The sequence below is a fragment of the Oncorhynchus gorbuscha genome, linkage group LG07, assembly GCF_021184085.1.
Source record: "Oncorhynchus gorbuscha isolate QuinsamMale2020 ecotype Even-year linkage group LG07, OgorEven_v1.0, whole genome shotgun sequence".
Taxonomy (NCBI): domain Eukaryota; kingdom Metazoa; phylum Chordata; class Actinopteri; order Salmoniformes; family Salmonidae; genus Oncorhynchus; species Oncorhynchus gorbuscha.
Genome location: NC_060179.1, coordinates 76,968,809 through 76,988,077, shown reverse-complemented (window position 1 = coordinate 76,988,077; position 19,269 = coordinate 76,968,809). Strand labels below are relative to the sequence as shown.

Sequence of the window (19,269 nt, the reverse complement as noted above, 5' to 3'; positions counted from 1 at the left end):
TTTTAAAAATTGTTTGTTTCAATGTGTGTTTTTGCATGCACATTGATTGATCTAAAGGTAAAAAATCTTATGCTACACAAAGATAAATGAGAAAAGAGAAGGAACCCGCACACTGCTCTTGATAGTATCACTGCTCTTTAACAAGCTTTACGTAACAGCCTCAAAAGCCCTGACGAAGGCCGTGAGGCCGATACATAAAGCTTCTTAAAGAGCAGTGATACAATCAAGGGCAGTGTGCGGGTTCCTGCTTTTTTCTCATCTTATTCAACTGTTACCATGCACCTGCAAAAAAGATAGCTCAGACGTGCGAGTGCCTTTTGAATTTTTTTTTTTTTAGACAAAGACAAATAACATAGATTTTTCTAAACTAATCCAAGCTATTAGAAGTTGGACTTATTGCCAGAGGTGGGACCAAGTCACTATTATTTGAGTCACAAGTAAGTCTCAAGTCGGGTCCAAGGTAGAACGGGTCAAGACTCGAGTCAAAGTCGTGCATTCTAAGAGCAAGTCGAGTCACAAGTTTTCAAGTCGCAAGTCAAGTAAACAAAAAATATATATATACAGTTGAAGTCGGATGTTTACATACACATAGGTTGGAGTCATTAAAACTCGTTTTTCAACAACTCCACAAATTACTTGTTAACAAACTAGAGTTTTGGCAAGTCGGTTAGGACATCTACTTTCTTTGTGCATGACATAAGTCATTTTAAAGTAATTTTTCCAACAATTGTTTACAGACGGATTATTTAACTTATTATTCACTGTGTCACAATTCCAGTGGGTCAGAAGTTTATAGACACTAAGTTGACTGTCCCTTTTAAACAGCTTGGAAAATTCCATAAAATTATGTCATGGCTTTAGAATTTTCTGATAGACTAATTGACATAATTTGACACCATGGGACCACACAGCCGTCATACCGCTCAGGAAGGAGACGCATTCTGTCTCCTGGAGATGAACGTACTTTGTTGCGAAAAGTGCAAATCAATCCCAGAACAACAACAAAGGACCTTGTGAGGATGCTGGAGGAAACAGGTACAAAAGTATATATATTCACAGTAAAATGAGTCCTATATCGACATAACCTGAAAGGCCACTCAGCAAGGAAGAAGCCACTGCTCCAAAACCGGCACAAAAAAACAGACTACGGTTTGCAACTGCACACGGGGACAAAGATCGTACTTTTTGGAGAAATGTCCTCTGGTCTGATGAAACAAAAATAGAACGGTTTGGCCATAATGACCATCGTTATGTTTGGAGGAAAAAGGGGGAGCACGGGGGTGGCAGCATCATGTTGTGGGGGGTGCTTTGCTGCAGGAGAGACTGGTGGTCTTCACAAAATAGATGGCATCATGAGGAAAGGAAGATTATGTGGATATATTGAAGCAACATTTTAAGACATCAGTCAGGAAGTTAAAGCTTGGTCACAAATGGGTCTTCCATGGACAATGACCTCAAGCATACTTCCAAAGTTGTGGCAAAATGGCTTAAAGACAACAAAGTCAAGGTGTTGAGGTGGCCATCACAAAGCCCTGACCTCAATCCTATAGAAAATTTGTGGGCAGAACTGAAAAAGCATGTGCGAGCAAGGAGGCCTCCAAACCTGACTCAGTTACATCAGCTCTGTCAGGAGGAATGGGCCAAAATTCCCCCAACTTATTGTGGGAAGCTTGTGGAAGGCTACCCGAAATGTTTGGCCCAAGTTAAACCATTTTAAAGGCAATGTTACCAAATACTAATTGAGTGTATGTAAACTTCTGACTCCCTGGGAATGTGATTAAATGTCAGGAATTGTGAAAAACTGAGTTTAAATGTATTTGGCTAAGGTGTATGTAAACTTCCGACTTCAACTGTATACATGCAACGACTTGTTCAACTACAAATCATTGTCTATCGAGGCTACCGGACAGCCCTTTACATTATTTTGTCTACAACATATTTTTATTAGCAGCCTATGTAATAGACCTTATAGCAGCAGAAGGCAAGGCAGGTTGACGAGCTCAGAGTGTACATTTACAGGTCTTGGTGATCCAATGGTGAAAGCGCCATATTATACAAAATATACACGGGCAATAGCCTCTGTGTCAGGCTTAACCTGCCCTATCTGAGAAACCAAATAGAATTTGTCTAACAGGAGCTCAAACAGGTAGGCCTACATAATAAGTACTTGGCGCCCAGGACCATACAATTACCTAATTGGCAATTATAACCAATAAAATGGTTCTACAACGTTAAAGGAAATTTCCACATCCATTGCGACATTGGTCTTAATTAGACGTAATGATTATTAATGATATACCAACACCATGCAAACATGGAACAATTCTTTTATCTTATTCAATGTTCAAACTCCAAAGCGTGGAACGCAGGCCACGTCGCCTATTTCTATGCGCACTAAGGCGCAACAAAAATGACAGACAGACACCACGCAGCCAGAGCTACTGCCTCTGGCTGCGTGGTCCTTCTGTAGCTCAGTTGGTAGAGCATGGCGCTTGTAACGCCAGGGTAGTGGGTTCGATTCCCGGGACCACCCATACGTAGAATGTATGCACACATGACTGTAAGTCGCTTTGGATAAAAGCGTCTGCTAAATGGCAAATATATTATAACCCGGGGAAACATGAACAAATTAAACTATATATTGAATTAAATAAACATAACTTCTACCTCATGAGTCTTGCGAATGTTCATGTGCACTATAAACATAATAATAATATATGCCATTTAGCAGACGCTTTTATCCAAAGCGACTTACAGTCATGTGTGCATACATTCTATGTATGGTCCCGGGAATCGAACCCACTACCCTGGCGTTACAAGCGCCATGCTCTACCAACTGAGCTACAGAAGGACCACTCACACCCACTCAGAGCAGGGTAAGAAATGGTTGGCTATAAAATGAAAATGTATCGTAGGCCTATCAAACATGAAACAGAAATGTCTAGGTGTTGCAATATACAGTAAGGCAATGGAATGGAGAAACGCTAGCAATTATTGTAGTATTAGATGAAATATAGATTTACCACATAGGGCATTTAAATGTGTGAAAGCAACAGAAAATATTTTATTTCAACAAGAGGAAGAAAAAAGCTACTGGCAGGAGTCTGTAGACTGCACGTGAAGAGCAGCGCCTCTTCGCCACGGTAATATTTGATTTTAACAACACATTCCAAACACAAGCTTCATAAGTAAATTATCAATATGAAGCAATTGTTACATACCAAAAGACCAGTAGACCTATGCTAGTAATGTTTGCCACCATTGCTGGTGAGCTTGAAAAGTAAGTGTTAATATTCTTAATCACCACATTTTTTTTGGAGCTGCATATTTATTTATTATGGCAATCCTCTCTCACGACATTTTGACATTTGTGCTGCACCGGGAACCTATACCTGTACAGCAAATCAACAATCTGTTGCTAGCTCACCCCTGTGTTGATTGACAGTTTGCTGGTCCAATCAGAGTGCCCAGTGTGCGTTTCACTTGCCAATCTGTAGCGTTTTTTGCAAGAGCGATGCTGCTGCTACTGGCTCTGGCTGCGTGTAGATTAATTCACGTAGCCAAACCATATACATGATGAATCTATTATGATCAAGATGAACAATCAAGCATGGAGCAATCAACTATTCAGTGACCACTCGTGCCCTGTGGGTTGGGGCATTGTTATCCAATGGGGACATAGCTAAAATAGCCAAAATAATAATAATAATAATAAAATAGCCAAAATAATGGCCTGCCCAGCATTTTTGTACATGACCCAAAGCATCCCAAATGAAAATATACTATAGTATACAATGGTATTAATTATATAGTATTTACTGTAGTGTTTTTGTGGAATTTACTGTAGGATTCACTGTATAGTTTTTAATAGTGTAGTATTTACAGTTAATTATAGTAGAACTACTGTAGTAAGAGCTGAAGTATATACTATAGTAATTAATGTAGTGTTTTTGCAGATTGTAGTGTACTGTAGTATTTTTGCAGACATTACTGTAGTATTTACTATAGTGTTTTTGTTTTATTATCTTTGACATATAAGTGGGCTTTCTCCTTCAGGAAACCTACTGGAGAAATACTAAAAGAGTAAAATTTCCAGACTGTAGGTAGGTTGTACTGGGGTCTGAACAGACAGTTAAGAGCTTCTGCTCTTTTCTATAACCTGTAGGGAACACAATATATGGTCAATACTTGGCATTTAGCTTTCTCACTTATGGGTGGCACAAATTGTGAAATGGGGGAGGGGAATGGGCATGGTATATGCAAATTAAATACTGTAGTATTTACTATATTTAAAAAAGTGTAGTGTTTTTGCTGACTGTAGTATACTACAGATTGCTTGTCACGTTCGTCGTATGACTGAGATCAAGTATTTTAATAAACGGAAACTCACTAAACAAAACAAATAAAGAACAAACAAAACGCTATACAAAATAATGCTGACAGGCAACTACACATAGTCAAGATCCCACACTAGAAAGTGGGAAAAAGGGGTGCCTAAATATGATCCCCAATCAGAGACAACAGCTGTCTCTGATTGGGAACCATATCAGGCCAACATAGACATACAAAAACCCCTAGACCTACAAAAACCCTAGACATACAAAAACTAGAGTACTCACCTTAGTCACACCCTGACCTAACCAAAATATATAGAAAACAGAGATATCTAAGGTCATGGCTGACATTGCTATAGAATTCTATAGTAATTACTGTAGTATTTCATGTGGGATGATGGGGTGTTAATTGCTTAATTAACTCAGGAACCACACCTGTGTGGAAGCACCTGGTATTTTGGCAGTTACCTGTATGTAATGTGTTGTCATAAAGAGTTTAATTTCAATGATCAAATATTAACTTAGTGAAGGCTACAGAACTGAAAGCCACAACCATGTCTCAGTCACTAGCAAAAACAGTCATGGGTGGTACTGGTAACTCAGATTTACTTGAAAGACATCCTGGGAAATATGCAAAAAGGCTTTACACCCTACAGTGTTAAAACAACACCCAAAAACCTTTTTGCCACTTAAAAGGAACAAATTACCTTGTCAATGTGGTGGTACCCTAAAAAGGCAAGGGTACATTGATGTACCTATAACTAAATATACAAATTACATACCACTACAGTGACAAGCGTTTGTACACCTTTATTTCTGAGAGTGTACAGACAATCACACACACACACTCTACTGACACACACTATCCACCTGCAGAGCTGAGTAATAGAGGTTTGTGAATGTATGTGTGTGTGTCAGGCCCTGTCGGAGTTTGATGAGTTTAAGAACCTGGACCGGGACATGGAGGGATCTGCAAAGCGCTGGAAGAAGTTTGTTGAGTCGGAGGCTCCGGAGAAGGAAAAGTTTCCTCAGGAGTGGAAGAACAAGACAGGCCTCCAGAAACTCTGCATGATGAGGTGTATGAGACCAGACCGGATGTCCTACGCAGTCAGGTACAAGACACACACACACCAGTGTAAAGGAAACAGATGTTTGTTCTGGTAATGTTGAGTGTTTGTTCTGTGTGTTGTAGTACTTTTGTGGAGGAGAAGATGGGTACAAAGTACGTGGAGGGGAGGAGCGTGGAGTTCGCTGTATCATTTGAGGAGAGCAGCTCGTCTACTCCCATGTTCTTCATCCTCTCCCCAGGAGTCGACCCCCTCAAAGATGTGGAAGCTCTAGGTATGTGCACGCACACACACACACATACTTGCTGTAGGACCTTGAACCCTATCTGTTTCATGTCCAACCTGCCATCCTGTCATTTGGTCCAGGTAAGAAGATGGGTTTCACCTTTGACAACGGGAAGTTCCACAACGTGTCTCTGGGTCAGGGCCAGGAGGTGGTGGCCGAGGCTGCTCTGAACATGGCAGCTAGAGAAGGACACTGGGTTATACTGCAGGTACACTGAATGGGCACCACTTACTCCTTACTCACAGGCTGGAGTTTAAACAGCGTGCAAGTTATTGTCTTCATCTCAAATCGAACCCTATTCAACTACAGTGGGACAAAAAAGTATTTAGTCAGCCACCAATTGTGCAAGTTCTCCCACTAAAAAGATGAGAGGCCTGTAATTTTCATCATAGGTACACTTAAATTATGACAGACAAAATGAGAAAAAAAAATGCAGAAAATCACATTGTAGGATTTTTAATGAATTTAATGTTCATTTTTGGATGTTGATGCCCTTTAATTCAAGTGTGCACCAGCAAGTTACTTGTTTGGTTAGTGGTGTTTCTGTAGTGCACATGTGATTACAGAGTTAATGAATTTTGCACGCCCAATTTTTCAGTTTTTGATTTGTTAAAAAAGTTTGAAATTTATATGCCATTTATCCAATAAATGTCGTTCCACTTCATGATTGTGTCCCACTTGTTGAATACTTTCGCAAGGCACTGTATCTGTGACCAGAAGATGCATATCTGTTTTCCCAGTCATGTGAAATCCATAGACAAGGGCCTAATTAATTTATATGAATTGACTGATTTCCGTACATGAACGGAAACTCGGTAAAATCTTTGAAATTGCTGAATGTTCAGTTTATATTTTTGTTCAGTGTATATAGACTACTCACCAGGTATTCAATAATAAACCCTCCCCTTTGTAGAACATCCACCTGGTGGCCAAGTGGCTGGGCAGCCTGGATAAACTAGTGGAGCGCTACAGCATAGGTAGCCATGATGACTATCGCGTGTACATGTCAGCTGAGCCTTCGCCTACGCCAGAGTCACACTACATCCCCCAGGGCCTGCTGGAGAATGGCATTAAGATCACCAACGAACCGCCCACCGGCATGCAAGCTAACCTGCACAAGGCCCTGTATCTCTTCAACCAGGTAACACATATGTACGCCCACACACAAACACTGACTTTACAAAACATTAAGAATGCGTAAAGGCTCTTCAAACCCATTTTAAATAATTAATGCATACTTTCCTAACTCTAAAATGTGCCTAAACAATCTACAAGATCAGAGTATTTTTACCAGTTGGTGCTGAAACAGAGACAACTATGCTTATACACTGAGTTTACAAAACATGCTCTTTCCATGACCGACTGACCAGGTGAATCCAAGTGAAAGCTAGGATCCCTTATTGATTCCACTTGTTAAATCCACTTCAAATCAGTGTAGATGAAGGGGAGGAGACAGGTTAATGAAGGATTTTTAAGCCTTGAGACATGTGTGCCATTCAGAGGGTGAATGGGCAAGACAAAATATTTATGTGCCTTTGAACGGGGTATGGTAGTAGGTGCCAGGCGCACCGGTTTGTGTCAAGAACTACAACACTGCTGGGTTTTTCATGCTCAACAGTTTCCCGTGTGTATCAAGAATGGTCCACCACCCAGGGACTCTCGGGTGGCGCAGTGGTTAAGGGCCACCAGAGACTCTGGGTTCGCGCCCAGGCTCTGTCGTAATCGGCCGCGACCGGGAGGTCCGTGGGGCGACGCACAATTGGCATAGCGTCGTCCAGGTTAGGAAGGGATTGGCCGGTAGGGACATCCTTGTCTCATCGCGCACCAGCGACTCCTGTGGCGGGCCGAGCGCAGTGCACGCTAACCAAGGTTGCCAGGTGCACAGTGTTTCCTCCGACACATTGGTGCGGCTGGCTTCCGGGTTGGATGCACGCTGTGTTAAGAAGCAGTGCGGCTTGGTTGGGTTGTGTATTGGAGGACGCATGACTTTCAACCTTCGTCTCTCCTGAGCCCGTACAGGAGTTGTAGCGGTGAGACAAGATAGTAGCTACTAACAATTGGATACCACGAAATTTGGGAGAAAAAAGGGGGTCCACCACCCAAAGGACATCGAGCCAACTTGACACAACTGTGGGAAGCATTGGAGTCAACATGGGCCAGCATCCCTAGGGGGGTGCAACTCAATATTAGGAAGGTGTTCCTAATGTTTGGTGTACTCAGTGTACAGTACATGCACACACTTAAATTGAATTTGAGTTGAATGTAATCTCTTCCCTATCTCTACGTGTGTGTTAGGACACTCTGGAAATGTGCTCTAAAGAGTCAGAGTTCAAGGTGATTCTGTTTGCATTGTGCTACTTCCACGCTGTGGTGGCTGAGAGGAGGAAGTTTGGAGCTCAGGGCTGGAACAGATCTTACCCCTTCAACAACGGAGACCTCACCATCTCCGTCAACGTCCTCTACAACTACCTGGAGGCCAACTCCAAGGTGAATGAACATGTGACTGACATCTCTCAATCAGCCTAGAGCTTTATGGCCCTGCTGCACAACAGCCATCAGCCATTGAGGGACTGCTTCCTTTGAAATCAATGAAAGCTGCTATACTGTTTGCATTGCATCGTGTACAATGTCAGCGTCCAAGCTCAAGAATCACTGAGGTTCAATGCTCGATGGCTGACGTGCACATTCATTCTAATCAAATAAGTTGATTTTGGTTGGTTCCTGTGCAGCAGGGTACATTGGTGGTGATGCTTGTAGTGTGTGTCTGACCCCACTCTTTCTCCCCCTTCTTTCTCCATTTCTCTCCCTCCATTCTCTCACCCCACCTCCCTCTCTCCAGGTGCCGTGGGACGACCTGCGCTATCTGTTTGGGGAGATCATGTACGGTGGCCACATCACAGACGACTGGGACAGGAAGCTGTGTCGTACCTATCTGGAGGAGTATGTCAGACCTGAGATGCTGGAGGGAGAGCTGTACCTCGCACCCAGCTTCCCTGTACCACCCAACTCTGACTACAAGGTTTGGAACACACACACATGACAACACCTTTGAAAACTAAAAATATTGTTACCTATCAGTAACCCTCAGTGTGTGTGTCCAGGGCTACCATATGTACATAGATGAGGTGCTGCCTCCAGAGAGCCCCTACTTGTACGGCCTCCACCCCAACGCTGAGATTGGCTTCCTCACCATCACCTCAGAGAAGCTGTTCCGCACCGTGCTGGAGATGCAGCCCAAAGAGTCAGACGCAGCTGGGGGAGGAGGGGTGTCCAGAGAGGAGAAGGTATAAAAAACACTATCACCCCACCTCAGAGCCTTTAATTAACCCCCACTAGAGTCCTGACCTGTGTGTGTATGCCACTGTGTTTGCCTGCGTTTTCCCCTAAAGGTGAAGGGCATCCTGGATGAGATCCTGGAGAAGCTGCCAGATGGTTTCAACATGATAGAGATAATGGCCAAGGTGGAGGAGAGAACTCCCTACATAATCGTGGCCTTCCAGGAGTGTGAGAGGATGAACTTCCTCACCAAGGAGATCACGCGCTCTCTCAAAGAGCTCAACCTCGGACTCAAGGTACGGGAGAGACAGAGTGTGTGTGTGACATGACATCAGTCGTTGTCTGTAGTCAAACTGAAAGGAGTGTACAGCGAATGGTGTGACCAATGTTCCCGCAAATTCATTCCAGCACTGAGTAGATTTCAGGTCTGCCGAGCGCAAACTGGTGTGAAAATGCTGTTGTGTTTGATGCAAGAAACCACTTTTACAAAATACAATGCTTTATTATTCTCATAACATTATTACAGACTTCCAGCGCAAATTATTTACATTTACTGCCGAAAAACAATGGAGAAAATACATCGCAAACTGGAACGTTGTGAAAATACTTCCAGCGCACGTTTACAGTGAACACCGAGGCTGTACCCACTTTAAGTTACAGTTAACAGTGGTCAAGTAGGCTACTTGATCATAATGTAGGCCTACCAGTGGCTTACCATCAAAAACAATGGAGAAAATACATCCCATAACATTTTAACATGGAACATTTCTGTTCTATCATTCAGCCTACAGTAGTAGCCAATATGTGGTGTACAATGTAGGCCTACATTCCAAGAGTCTTTTGGAAAAAAAACATGCAGGGCTTTATATCAACCTGTTTATCTACCGGTCCTTCAGACAAGGTGGTGACTGAAAATGCTGTTGTGTTTGATGCAAGAAACCACTTTACAAAATACAATGCTTTATTATTCTCATAACATTATTACAGATAATCAGACAAATTATGCTACCCTCTGCCTATTGGCTATTTAGGCTTGAATAAGCTGTCTCAAAACAACACTGCTCCTTTTCCATTTGTCAAACACGTTTTTTATTACATGATTTGATATGTGTTTCATAGTTGATGTTTCACTATTATTCTACAATGTTTAAAAAATGTAATGAAGAGAAAACCCTTGAATGAGTAGTGTGTCCAAACCTTGACTGGTACTGTAGGAATTCAGACCCTTTGCTATGAGACTTGAAATTGAGCTCAGGTGCATCCTGTTTCCATTGATCATCCTTGAGATGTTTCTACAACTTGATTGGAGTCCACCTGTGGTAAATTCAATTCATTGGGCATGATTTGAAGCAAATAAAAAGCTCTTTACCGGACTCGCTTTTCAAAGATGTCTAGAAATGTACATGTTTTGTGTTCTTGTGGGAAGCAATCACTGCCCCCTTGCTGACTACAAAGGATCTATAACTGGGCTAATAACTCACTAACTAGCAAAGAATATGAACAAAATGTGCATCTCTCGCTTTCATCTCAAAACAAGCGCATCTACTCACGATCACTCGCATTGTTAACAAAGTCCAGTTCAAAGTAAATGACAGATCCATACTGTAATATGTCAATGGTCTATTTGTATATACAGTAGCCCTACTGCAGCTCTGATTGTTTAAGCCACACCAGTCTGTGTTGAGTACAGGCTGAGTAATGCGTGCCAATGCAATAGAATCCTACTCCGATGCGTTCAGCCTACAACAAAATCTCGCATTGAAAGTGGCTAATATTGCGTTGATTCGATCACAATTGCCACAGTAAAGGGAAACATTGATAGTGTTAACAGGGAAAACTCTAGAACAGTAGTCAACCTTTTCCGAGTCAAGATCACTGAGTCAAAATGCAAGCAGAGATCTACCACTTAGATTTTTAAGCCTATGCAACATTAACCAATTAAAACCAGTACTGTATCAATGAGGTTTGTGCAGTAAGCTATAGGCCCAATAAATTATCACCGCATATTATTTTGTTTGAATTACCCTGCCAATGCATTGTTGTTTCAAATTGAGGTAGGCTATATGATCATACCGGTAATAGATCCGTTGTTGTATTGTGAGGCATAGCTGAGTGAGCATACATTTAAATAATTGTTTTATTTTATTGGGCTGATGGTGCCTGCATCTGATGGTCAGTCTCAGTGGAGGGAGAGAGCAGCAGACTGAGTGTCTGCCTCTTACCATCCCTCCGCGCTCTTTCCTCAACTGACACTGACCATAAAGGAACACCATCTTCCAGCTGATGGCAAAATACGTATAGCATCTGTTAGGTTCTAAAAACTGAAGGACAACTATGAAAAGCTAAAACCAAGTTTATTCACCCAATGTGTCAGACATGTTCCCACCAGCACAAGTGTATATATACCCCAATTTAGGTGAAGTCTCCTCCTTCCCTCTAAACATGACATATTTATTGCTAGGCAGGAAGTTGTGTGATGTGGGTAATAATCTGTTCCTTCTCCATTACTGTGACCTGACCTCTGCCCCTATTCCTCACTAATCTACAGCTCTCCACCTTTATCAGTGCCTTTCCCTTAGTAACATTCCAAGCCCCTGGCTCATATCCGACCTTAATTGACTCCCTCATATACATTCCTCCTACAGAAAACCATTTAACTTTTGGTGTAACAAGCAGACTGTGGCTTTTCTTTCCATAGGATACCTGATGATTAACAATATTACAAGTTTAGAAGTCAGAACCCAACACACTGCACTATTTCTGCCTCATGCACAAATTAATGTTTTTACTCCAATGAACGGAGAGTGAAAGTTATTTTATGCCTTCTACAGACACGGTAGTCTGAGCAATCCGATTGGCCAGCACTAGGCCTATAGTGCACTTGATTTGCTCACTGGGCCCGTGGGCAGAGTGTGTACCTTCAGACAAATTAAATGGCAACAGTTCACCTACCTGGTGCTCAGGGCAGCTATAGCAGGTGCACCTACTGCCAACAGCCAGAGACTAATAAAAATAATAATAGGAACAAGGATTTTTAAATACATTTTTAAAATGGAAAAGAAATGCTTTGGAGATCAATTGATTGAACTTTATAGAGTAGTGGTCATCAACCAATCTCCTGCTTCTCTCTGTGGGCTGATATTTCTGCAAGGCAGTCCCGGGGGATACTGTGTGCAGCTCAGATGGAACATTGGGTGGGACATTGTCTTGTCTGTCTGTCTCTGTAGGGTGAGTTGACAATCACAACCGACATGGAGGAGCTGGGTAACGCACTGTTCCTGGACACGGTGCCAGAGTCCTGGACAAAGCTCGCCTACCCCTCCTTGCAGGGCCTGGGGGGTTGGTATGCAGACCTGCTGCTCAGGATCAAGGTACAACATAATATACTCTCTGATCAGGAGACATTTTTGCCCTCAGAACAGCCTCAATTCATCGGGCCATGGACTCTACAAGGTGTCGAAAGCATTCCACAGGGATGCTGGCCCATGTTGACAGTTGTGTCAAGTTGTCAGGATGTCCTTTTGGTGGTGGACCATGCTTGATACACACGAAACTGTTGATGGAAAAACCAAGCAGTGTTGCAGTTCTTGACACAAACTGCTGCACCTGGCACCTACAGTTGAAGTCAGAAGTTGACATACACTTTAGCCAAATACATTTAGCCAAATACATTTAAACTGTTTCACAATTCCTGACATTTAATCCTAGTAAAAAGAAAAATCCCTGTTTTAGGTTAGTTAGGATCACCACTATATTTTAAGAATGAATTCCCAGTGTGTCTCAAGTGTACATGCACTCAATTAGTATTTGGTAGCATTGCCTTTAAATTGTTTAACTGGAGTAAAACATTTTGGGTAGCCTTCCACAAGCTTCCCACAATAAGTTGGGTGAATTTTGGCCCATTCCTCCTGACAGAGCTGATGTAACCGAGTCAGGTTTGTAGGCCTCCTTGCTCGCACACGCTTTTTCAGTTTGGCCCACAAATTGATGGCCACTCCAACACCTTGACTTTGTTGTCCTTAAGCCATTTTGCCACAACTTTGGAAGTATGCTTGGGGTCATTGTCCATTTGGAAGACCCATTTGCAACCAAAGCTTTAACTTCCAGAATGATGTCTTGAGATGTTTCTTCAATATATTAACAATTTCGCTGCCTCATGATGCCATCTATTTTGGGAAGTACACCAGTCCCTCCTGCAGCAAAGCACCCCCACAACATGATGCTGCCATGCTTCACGGTCGGGATGGTGTTCTTCGGCTTGCAATCATCTCCCTTTTTCCTCCAAATATAACGATGGTCATTATGGCCAAACAGTTCTATTTTAGTTGTTTCATCAGACCAGAGGACATTAATCCAAAAAGTACGATCCTTGTCCCCATGTGCAGTTGCAAACCGTAGTCTGGCTTTTTTTTAATGGTGGTTTTGGAGCAGTGGCTCCTACTTGCTGAGCAGCCTTTCAGGTTGTCGATATAGGACTGGTTTTACTGTGGATATAGATACTTTTGTACCCGTTTCCTCCAGCATCTTCACAAGGTCCTTAGCTGTTGTTCTGGGATTGATTTGCACTTTTTGTTCCAAAGTACGTTCATCTCTAGGAGACAGAACGAATCTCCTTTCTGAGTGGTATGACGGCTGCGTGGTCCCATGGTGTTTATACTTGCGTACTAATTGTTTGTACAGATGAATGTGGTACCTTCAGGCATTTGGAAATTGCTCGCAGGGATGAACCAGACTTGTGGAGGTCTACAATTTTTTCTGATGTCTTGGCTGATTTCTTTGGACTTTTCCCATGATCTCAAGCAAAGAGACACCGCGTTTGAAGGTAGTCCTTGAAATACATCCACAGGTTCACCTCCAATTGACTCAAATTATGTCAATTAGCCTATCAGAAGCTTCTAAAGCCATGACATTTTCTGGAATTTTCCAAGCTGTTTAAAGGCACAATCAACTTAGTGTATGTAAACTTCTGACCCACTGGAATTGTGATACAGTGAATTAGAAGTGAAATAATCTGTCTAAAACAATTGTTGGAAAAATGACTTGTGTCATGCAAAGTAGATGTCCTAACAGACTTGCCAGACTTGTTAACAAGAAATTTGTGGAGTTTTAATGACTCCAACCTAAGTGTATGTAAACTTCCGACTTCAACTGTACTACCATACCCCGTTCAAAAGGCACTTAAAATCTTTTGTCATGCCCATACACAATCCATATCTCAATTGCCTCCAGGCTTACACATTCTTTAACCAGTCTCTTCATCTAAACTGATAGATGTGGATTTTAAACAGGTGACATCAATATGGGATCATCGCTTTCACCTGGTCAGTCTCATGGAAAAATCATGTTTTGTACACTCGGTGTATATGCATAGAGAAAAGTGCATAAAAAGGGAATTGCGTTCCATTTACATGTGCTTAACTCAGGTCAGAATTCCCCCCCAACTGCGTGATGAGGCAAACATTTGTCAAAATTTACTACACAGTGGAAATGTGATAATTGGTCATAAAGTCAGTCTCGTCCAAAACTGAGATTTGCGAGAGAATTTGGAAAAACTTGTATGTCACAGAATGAAGGGTACCGTAACAGTTTTCCTTGGGTTGGCAGGGTTCTCCCCAGGATTTTTAAAAAGGTGGTGCTGCTGAGTACGTTGGCGGGGAGAGTCCCGGAGAGGGCAGTGCTTCCGCCCTTTGGACTCAGCAGAAAATGGCAAATCTAGAGGAAAAACTGGCCATATATCACTAAAAAAAAATCTAGTGCACGGCCCCCCTCTTACATTCTTTGGGGAGAATCCTGGTTGGGTTTATTTCAATCCTGCCCACAGCACCCAATTAATCAAAATCAGAGCGCATCTGCACGCAACCCAATTGTAATGCCTATGGTCAATATGGTTTGACATGTATCCCTATGGGGATTACACAATGTACATGGGACAATATTTTTTTAAATGTCAATAGCTCAAAATTTCAATGACTTAACCGCAAACCAACTTTAAAATTGTATAAAATCATATACTAATATTGAAAGAATTTAATGAGACAACTAGGTGTGCAACATGAAAATATTGTTCCATTTATATTGTTCTATTTATTGGACGTTCCCTAACTAGCCCCAAAGTTTGGATAGCCTAAGTCAAACCAACTTTGCCACGGTCGCACACAGGCTGAAGCTGAATTGGGCGAAAGAAGTCTGCTAGCTTGCTTGCTAGTCTAGGCGACTTTGATACAAAACCTGGTTAGACTGTTTCAAGTTAACTAGAAGGGTGAGTGACTGTACTTTTGTCAAAACCGTACAAACACACATTCGAACAAACACATCAAAGCACAGCTCCAAAACCCAGATGTTCTGTCGCATTTCCTAATGAGAATTGAACCGATGCTAAATCAGGAAGTTCAGCTCCCCTTTAAAAGCCAGGTAATTTTCAATTGAGCCGACATAGCGTTTACCGAGGATGAGATCTCCGCGAACATTGTATTCGAAAGACGCATTATCGATAACATGCGATTGAATTGAATATTCTGTCCATACATACTGTGCTGATCGCTTTTGTCTGTGTAGGAATTGGAGTCGTGGACAGCAGACTTCGCTCTCCCCACCACGGTGTGGCTGGCAGGGTTCTTCAACCCCCAGTCGTTCCTGACAGCTATCATGCAGTCCATGGCCAGGAAGAACGAGTGGCCTCTGGACAGGATGTGTCTGTCTGTAGAGGTGACCAAGAAGAACCGCGAGGACATGACCAGTCCACCCAGGGAGGGGGCCTACGTCTACGGACTCTACATGGAGGGTACGGGTTATCATCTTGGTTGCATTCTAAAAATGGCATCCTGTTCCCTATGTAGTAAAACACACACACAAAAATGCAATGCCGGATTTGTTTTTTTTTATCTCCAAAGTGATACACTGTATAACACATTTGCTGCAATTTTATCCATTAGCATCCATCTCCTGGAGATGAAGTCAGTCAATAACACACAGGTGCAGTCAAACCTTTAAACCATTATTTTTTTTAAACCATATTGATCTTTTAGGTTACAGAGTCATCCATCCACACACACAGTGCCCAGTTCAGTTTCTGGGGTGCCTCACTGTATGAGCAGTTTAGCGCAGGAGTTCCCAAACATTACAATAAAATCTATGTGCTAGTTGATCTGGACATTTCTGAATAAATAGCTGTCTAATATATGGAAGGACTGATATGACAAGAGGAACTGATGCACTACCTCAATTTCTAAATTGCACCTTGTGCATTCTACTATTCCAACTTACTTTCAAGTTCAGTTCCTGGGATGACTCTGGATGAGCTGGTTAGAGTACCATAGTAAACACTTCTGATCAGTTCTCCTCTCAACTGTTCTTAAGGTTCCTCAAAACTCCACAGATAGCGGGCTGTCCACACACAGTTTGTGTATTCACCTTCAGACCCACACACTACTCTCATCATGTACCAGATTCCACTGTCAATACAAAACTAATGGATTCCTCCTGCTGACATGTACTCAGCATATTAATGTTTGTAGTTAATGGAAAACACAACTAGTTTCCACCACAAAAACACTGCTATTTCTCAGGCATTAATAACTAAGTGGTCCATTTGTACAGTACTGTAGATATACACAACCATACAGTCTCATTGTGGAGAGATTGTTTTTATATGTTTAGAGTTAAACTTTTTACAGTAGGTATGTGTGTCTGGTTGTGTATGTACAGGGGCACGCTGGGACACACAGACAGGGGTGATAGCAGATGCTCGTCTGAAGGAGCTGACCCCCAACATGCCGGTGATCTTCATCAAGGCGGTACCGGTGGACCGACAGGAGACCAAGAACGTGTATGAGTGTCCCGTCTACAAGACCCGAATGAGGGGTCCCACCTTCATCTGGACCTTCAACCTCAAGACCAAGGAGAAGCCTGCCAAGTGGGTACTGGCTGCTGTCTGCCTCCTGCTCAGTGTGTAAGAGAGAGGCAAGAGAAAACAAAACACTCAGACCACTTTCATCTGAAATACCTTTTCATTAATAAAAAGCATCAATGTTGCACAAAAATAATTACAGATATGTCATCTATGTCTATTGGAGGAATGTGATGAACACAGATGTCGGTGAGGTAAGAGAAAGATGCGTGTTGAGCTTGGAAATGGCATGAAACAACTCCACTGTATCATAGTACAGCTTTCCTCACTGTCCCAGTGTTCCTCGGAAGGTCCACTAGGGGGCAGCCTGTACAAGCATGGTAAGGACACAGATGCAAAGAACGGTACAATAGAAGCATGCACACACAAACCTCAGGCGATAACCTTTTGAATGGGAAAGTGAGGTGTGATTATTGGAAGGCTTCCAGCCTGTTGTCAGTACAGTAACAAAACATACTGTAGATAAAGATCAATTTTTAACCACTCAGCTATTGTTAGAGCTAAGCTTTTTTTCTTTTTTTCTCCCCTCTTTGGCAGATAACAGCTACAGTAAGTACTTACTTCAACCACCGACTTATATAAAAACGTTTAACTTTTACTCTGGGAAACTGCACCTGGAGGGTGTACCTGTGAAACCACATGGAGATGGTATGGTGTTGATACTAGCGCTGGCGTACCGGACACCCTCACAGCCAGTGGAGCTTACTCAGGTGTTTAAAATCACATGGGTTCCTAAATGGGTTCTTAGGCAGTTCTTTATGAGTCTCTTGTCGCAGAAATGACAGTTACAGGGGTGGTAAAAAAAGAAAAGCTTGATTGCCATAGCAACATCAGGGGACGCTAGACAGAAGGGAGTTGTAGTTCTGTAACATTTTTAATTTAGCCCCTCATTCTCCTTAAAGCCGGGCTCAACACGTTACAGAAAAGATGAACCGTATAGGAAGCTCTGGGGACAGGTCGTCTGGATACTGGGCTGCCAGTATATTGGCAGATGCAAACAGATCAAATCCAATTTTGTCACATGCGCTGAATACAACAGGTGGAGGGCGAAATGCTTACTTATAAGCCTTTAACCAACAATGCAGTTAAAGAAAAATGCATGTTAAGTATTTACTCATAATTAAAGAGCAACAATAAAATAACAGTATTGAGGCTATATACACAAGGAGTACCACCAGTACAGAGTCTATGTGCGGGGGTACAGGTTAGTCGAGGTAATATATACATGTAGGTAGATGTAAAGTGACTATGCATCGATAAAACAGTAGCAGCACCGTAAAACAAAAGTGTGTGTGGGGGTGTCAATACAAATAGTCCGGGCAGCCATTTGTTTAGCTTTTCAGGAATCTTGTGGTTTGGGGGTAGAAGCTGTTATTAAGAAGCCTTTTGGACCTAGACTTGGAGCTCGGGTACCGCTTGCAGTGCGGTAGCAGAGAGAACAGTATGACTAGGGTGGCTGGAGTCTTTGGCAATTTTAAGGGCCTTTCTCTGACACCGCCTGGTATAGAGGTCCTGGATGGCAGGAAACTTGGACCCGGTGATGTACTGGGCCGTAACACACTCTGTTGTGCCTTGCGGTCAGAGGTCGAGCAGTTGCCATTCCAGGCGGTGATACAACCAGATGCTCTCGATGGTGAGGCTGTAGAACTTTAAGAGGATCTGAGGACCCATGCCAAATCTTTTCAGTCTCCTAAGGGGAAATGGGCATCGGCGTGCCCTCTTCACGACTGTCTTGGTGTGTTTGGACCGTGATCGTTTGTTGGTGATGTGGACACCAAGTAACTCAAAGCTCTCAACCTGCTCCACTACAGCCCCGTTGATGAGAATGGGGGCGTGTTCGGCCCTCATTTTCCCATAGTCTACGATCATCTCCTTTGTCTTGATCACGTTGAGGGAGGTTATCCTGAAAGCACACTGCCTCCTCCCCATTTACTTTACCTTCATTTAACCTTTATTTAAACTAGGCAAGTCAGTTAATAACAAATTCTTATTTTCAATGACTGCCTAGGAACAGTGGGTTAACTGCCTTGTTCAGGGGCAGAATGACAGATTTACACCTTGTCAGCTCGGGGATTTGATCTTGCAACGTTTTGGTTACTAGTCCAATGCTCTAACCACTAGGCGACCAGCCTATAGGCTGTCTGATCGTTTTCGGTGATCAGGCCTACCATTGTTGAGTCATCTGAAAACTTGATGGTGGTGTTGGGATCGTACTTGGCCATGCAGCCATGGGTGAACAGGAGGGGACTAAGCATGCACCCCTGAGTTGAGGATCAGCGTGGCAGATGTGTTATCTACACTTACCACCTGAGGTTGGCCCGTCAGGAAGTCCACGATCTAGTTGCAGAGGGAGGTGTTTAGTCCCAGGGTCCTTAGATTAGTGATGAGCTATGAGGGCAC

At 42.7% G+C, this 19,269-nt stretch overlaps 2 protein-coding genes and 1 non-coding gene across 3 annotated transcripts in view; 1 reads left to right on the top strand and 2 right to left on the bottom strand.

Moving 5' to 3' along the window:
- The window catches only part of LOC124040385 (dynein axonemal heavy chain 17-like), a 79,087-nt gene extending 62,088 nt beyond the window's left edge, over nt 1–16,999 (top strand). Inside the window, 11 exon segments of the mRNA XM_046357531.1 lie at nt 5,253–5,446; nt 5,527–5,675; nt 5,768–5,895; nt 6,601–6,828; nt 7,983–8,174; nt 8,527–8,706; nt 8,789–8,971; nt 9,077–9,259; nt 12,191–12,334; nt 15,519–15,744; nt 16,668–16,999. Coding sequence (XP_046213487.1) covers nt 5,253–5,446; nt 5,527–5,675; nt 5,768–5,895; nt 6,601–6,828; nt 7,983–8,174; nt 8,527–8,706; nt 8,789–8,971; nt 9,077–9,259; nt 12,191–12,334; nt 15,519–15,744; nt 16,668–16,915 — 2,055 coding nt within the window. The 3' untranslated portion in view covers nt 16,916–16,999.
- LOC124040524 lies at nt 4,039–4,092 on the bottom strand. The gene has a single exon (XR_006839757.1). It is a non-coding gene; the product is annotated as a U7 small nuclear RNA (small nuclear RNA).
- LOC124040387 (CDP-diacylglycerol--glycerol-3-phosphate 3-phosphatidyltransferase, mitochondrial-like) overlaps nt 15,809–19,269 on the bottom strand; it is a 36,381-nt gene continuing 32,920 nt past the window's right edge. The window contains exon 10 of the mRNA XM_046357532.1: nt 15,809–16,900. The gene's annotated coding sequence lies outside the window, so the exon portion shown is untranslated. The remainder of the gene's footprint in view (nt 16,901–19,269) is intronic.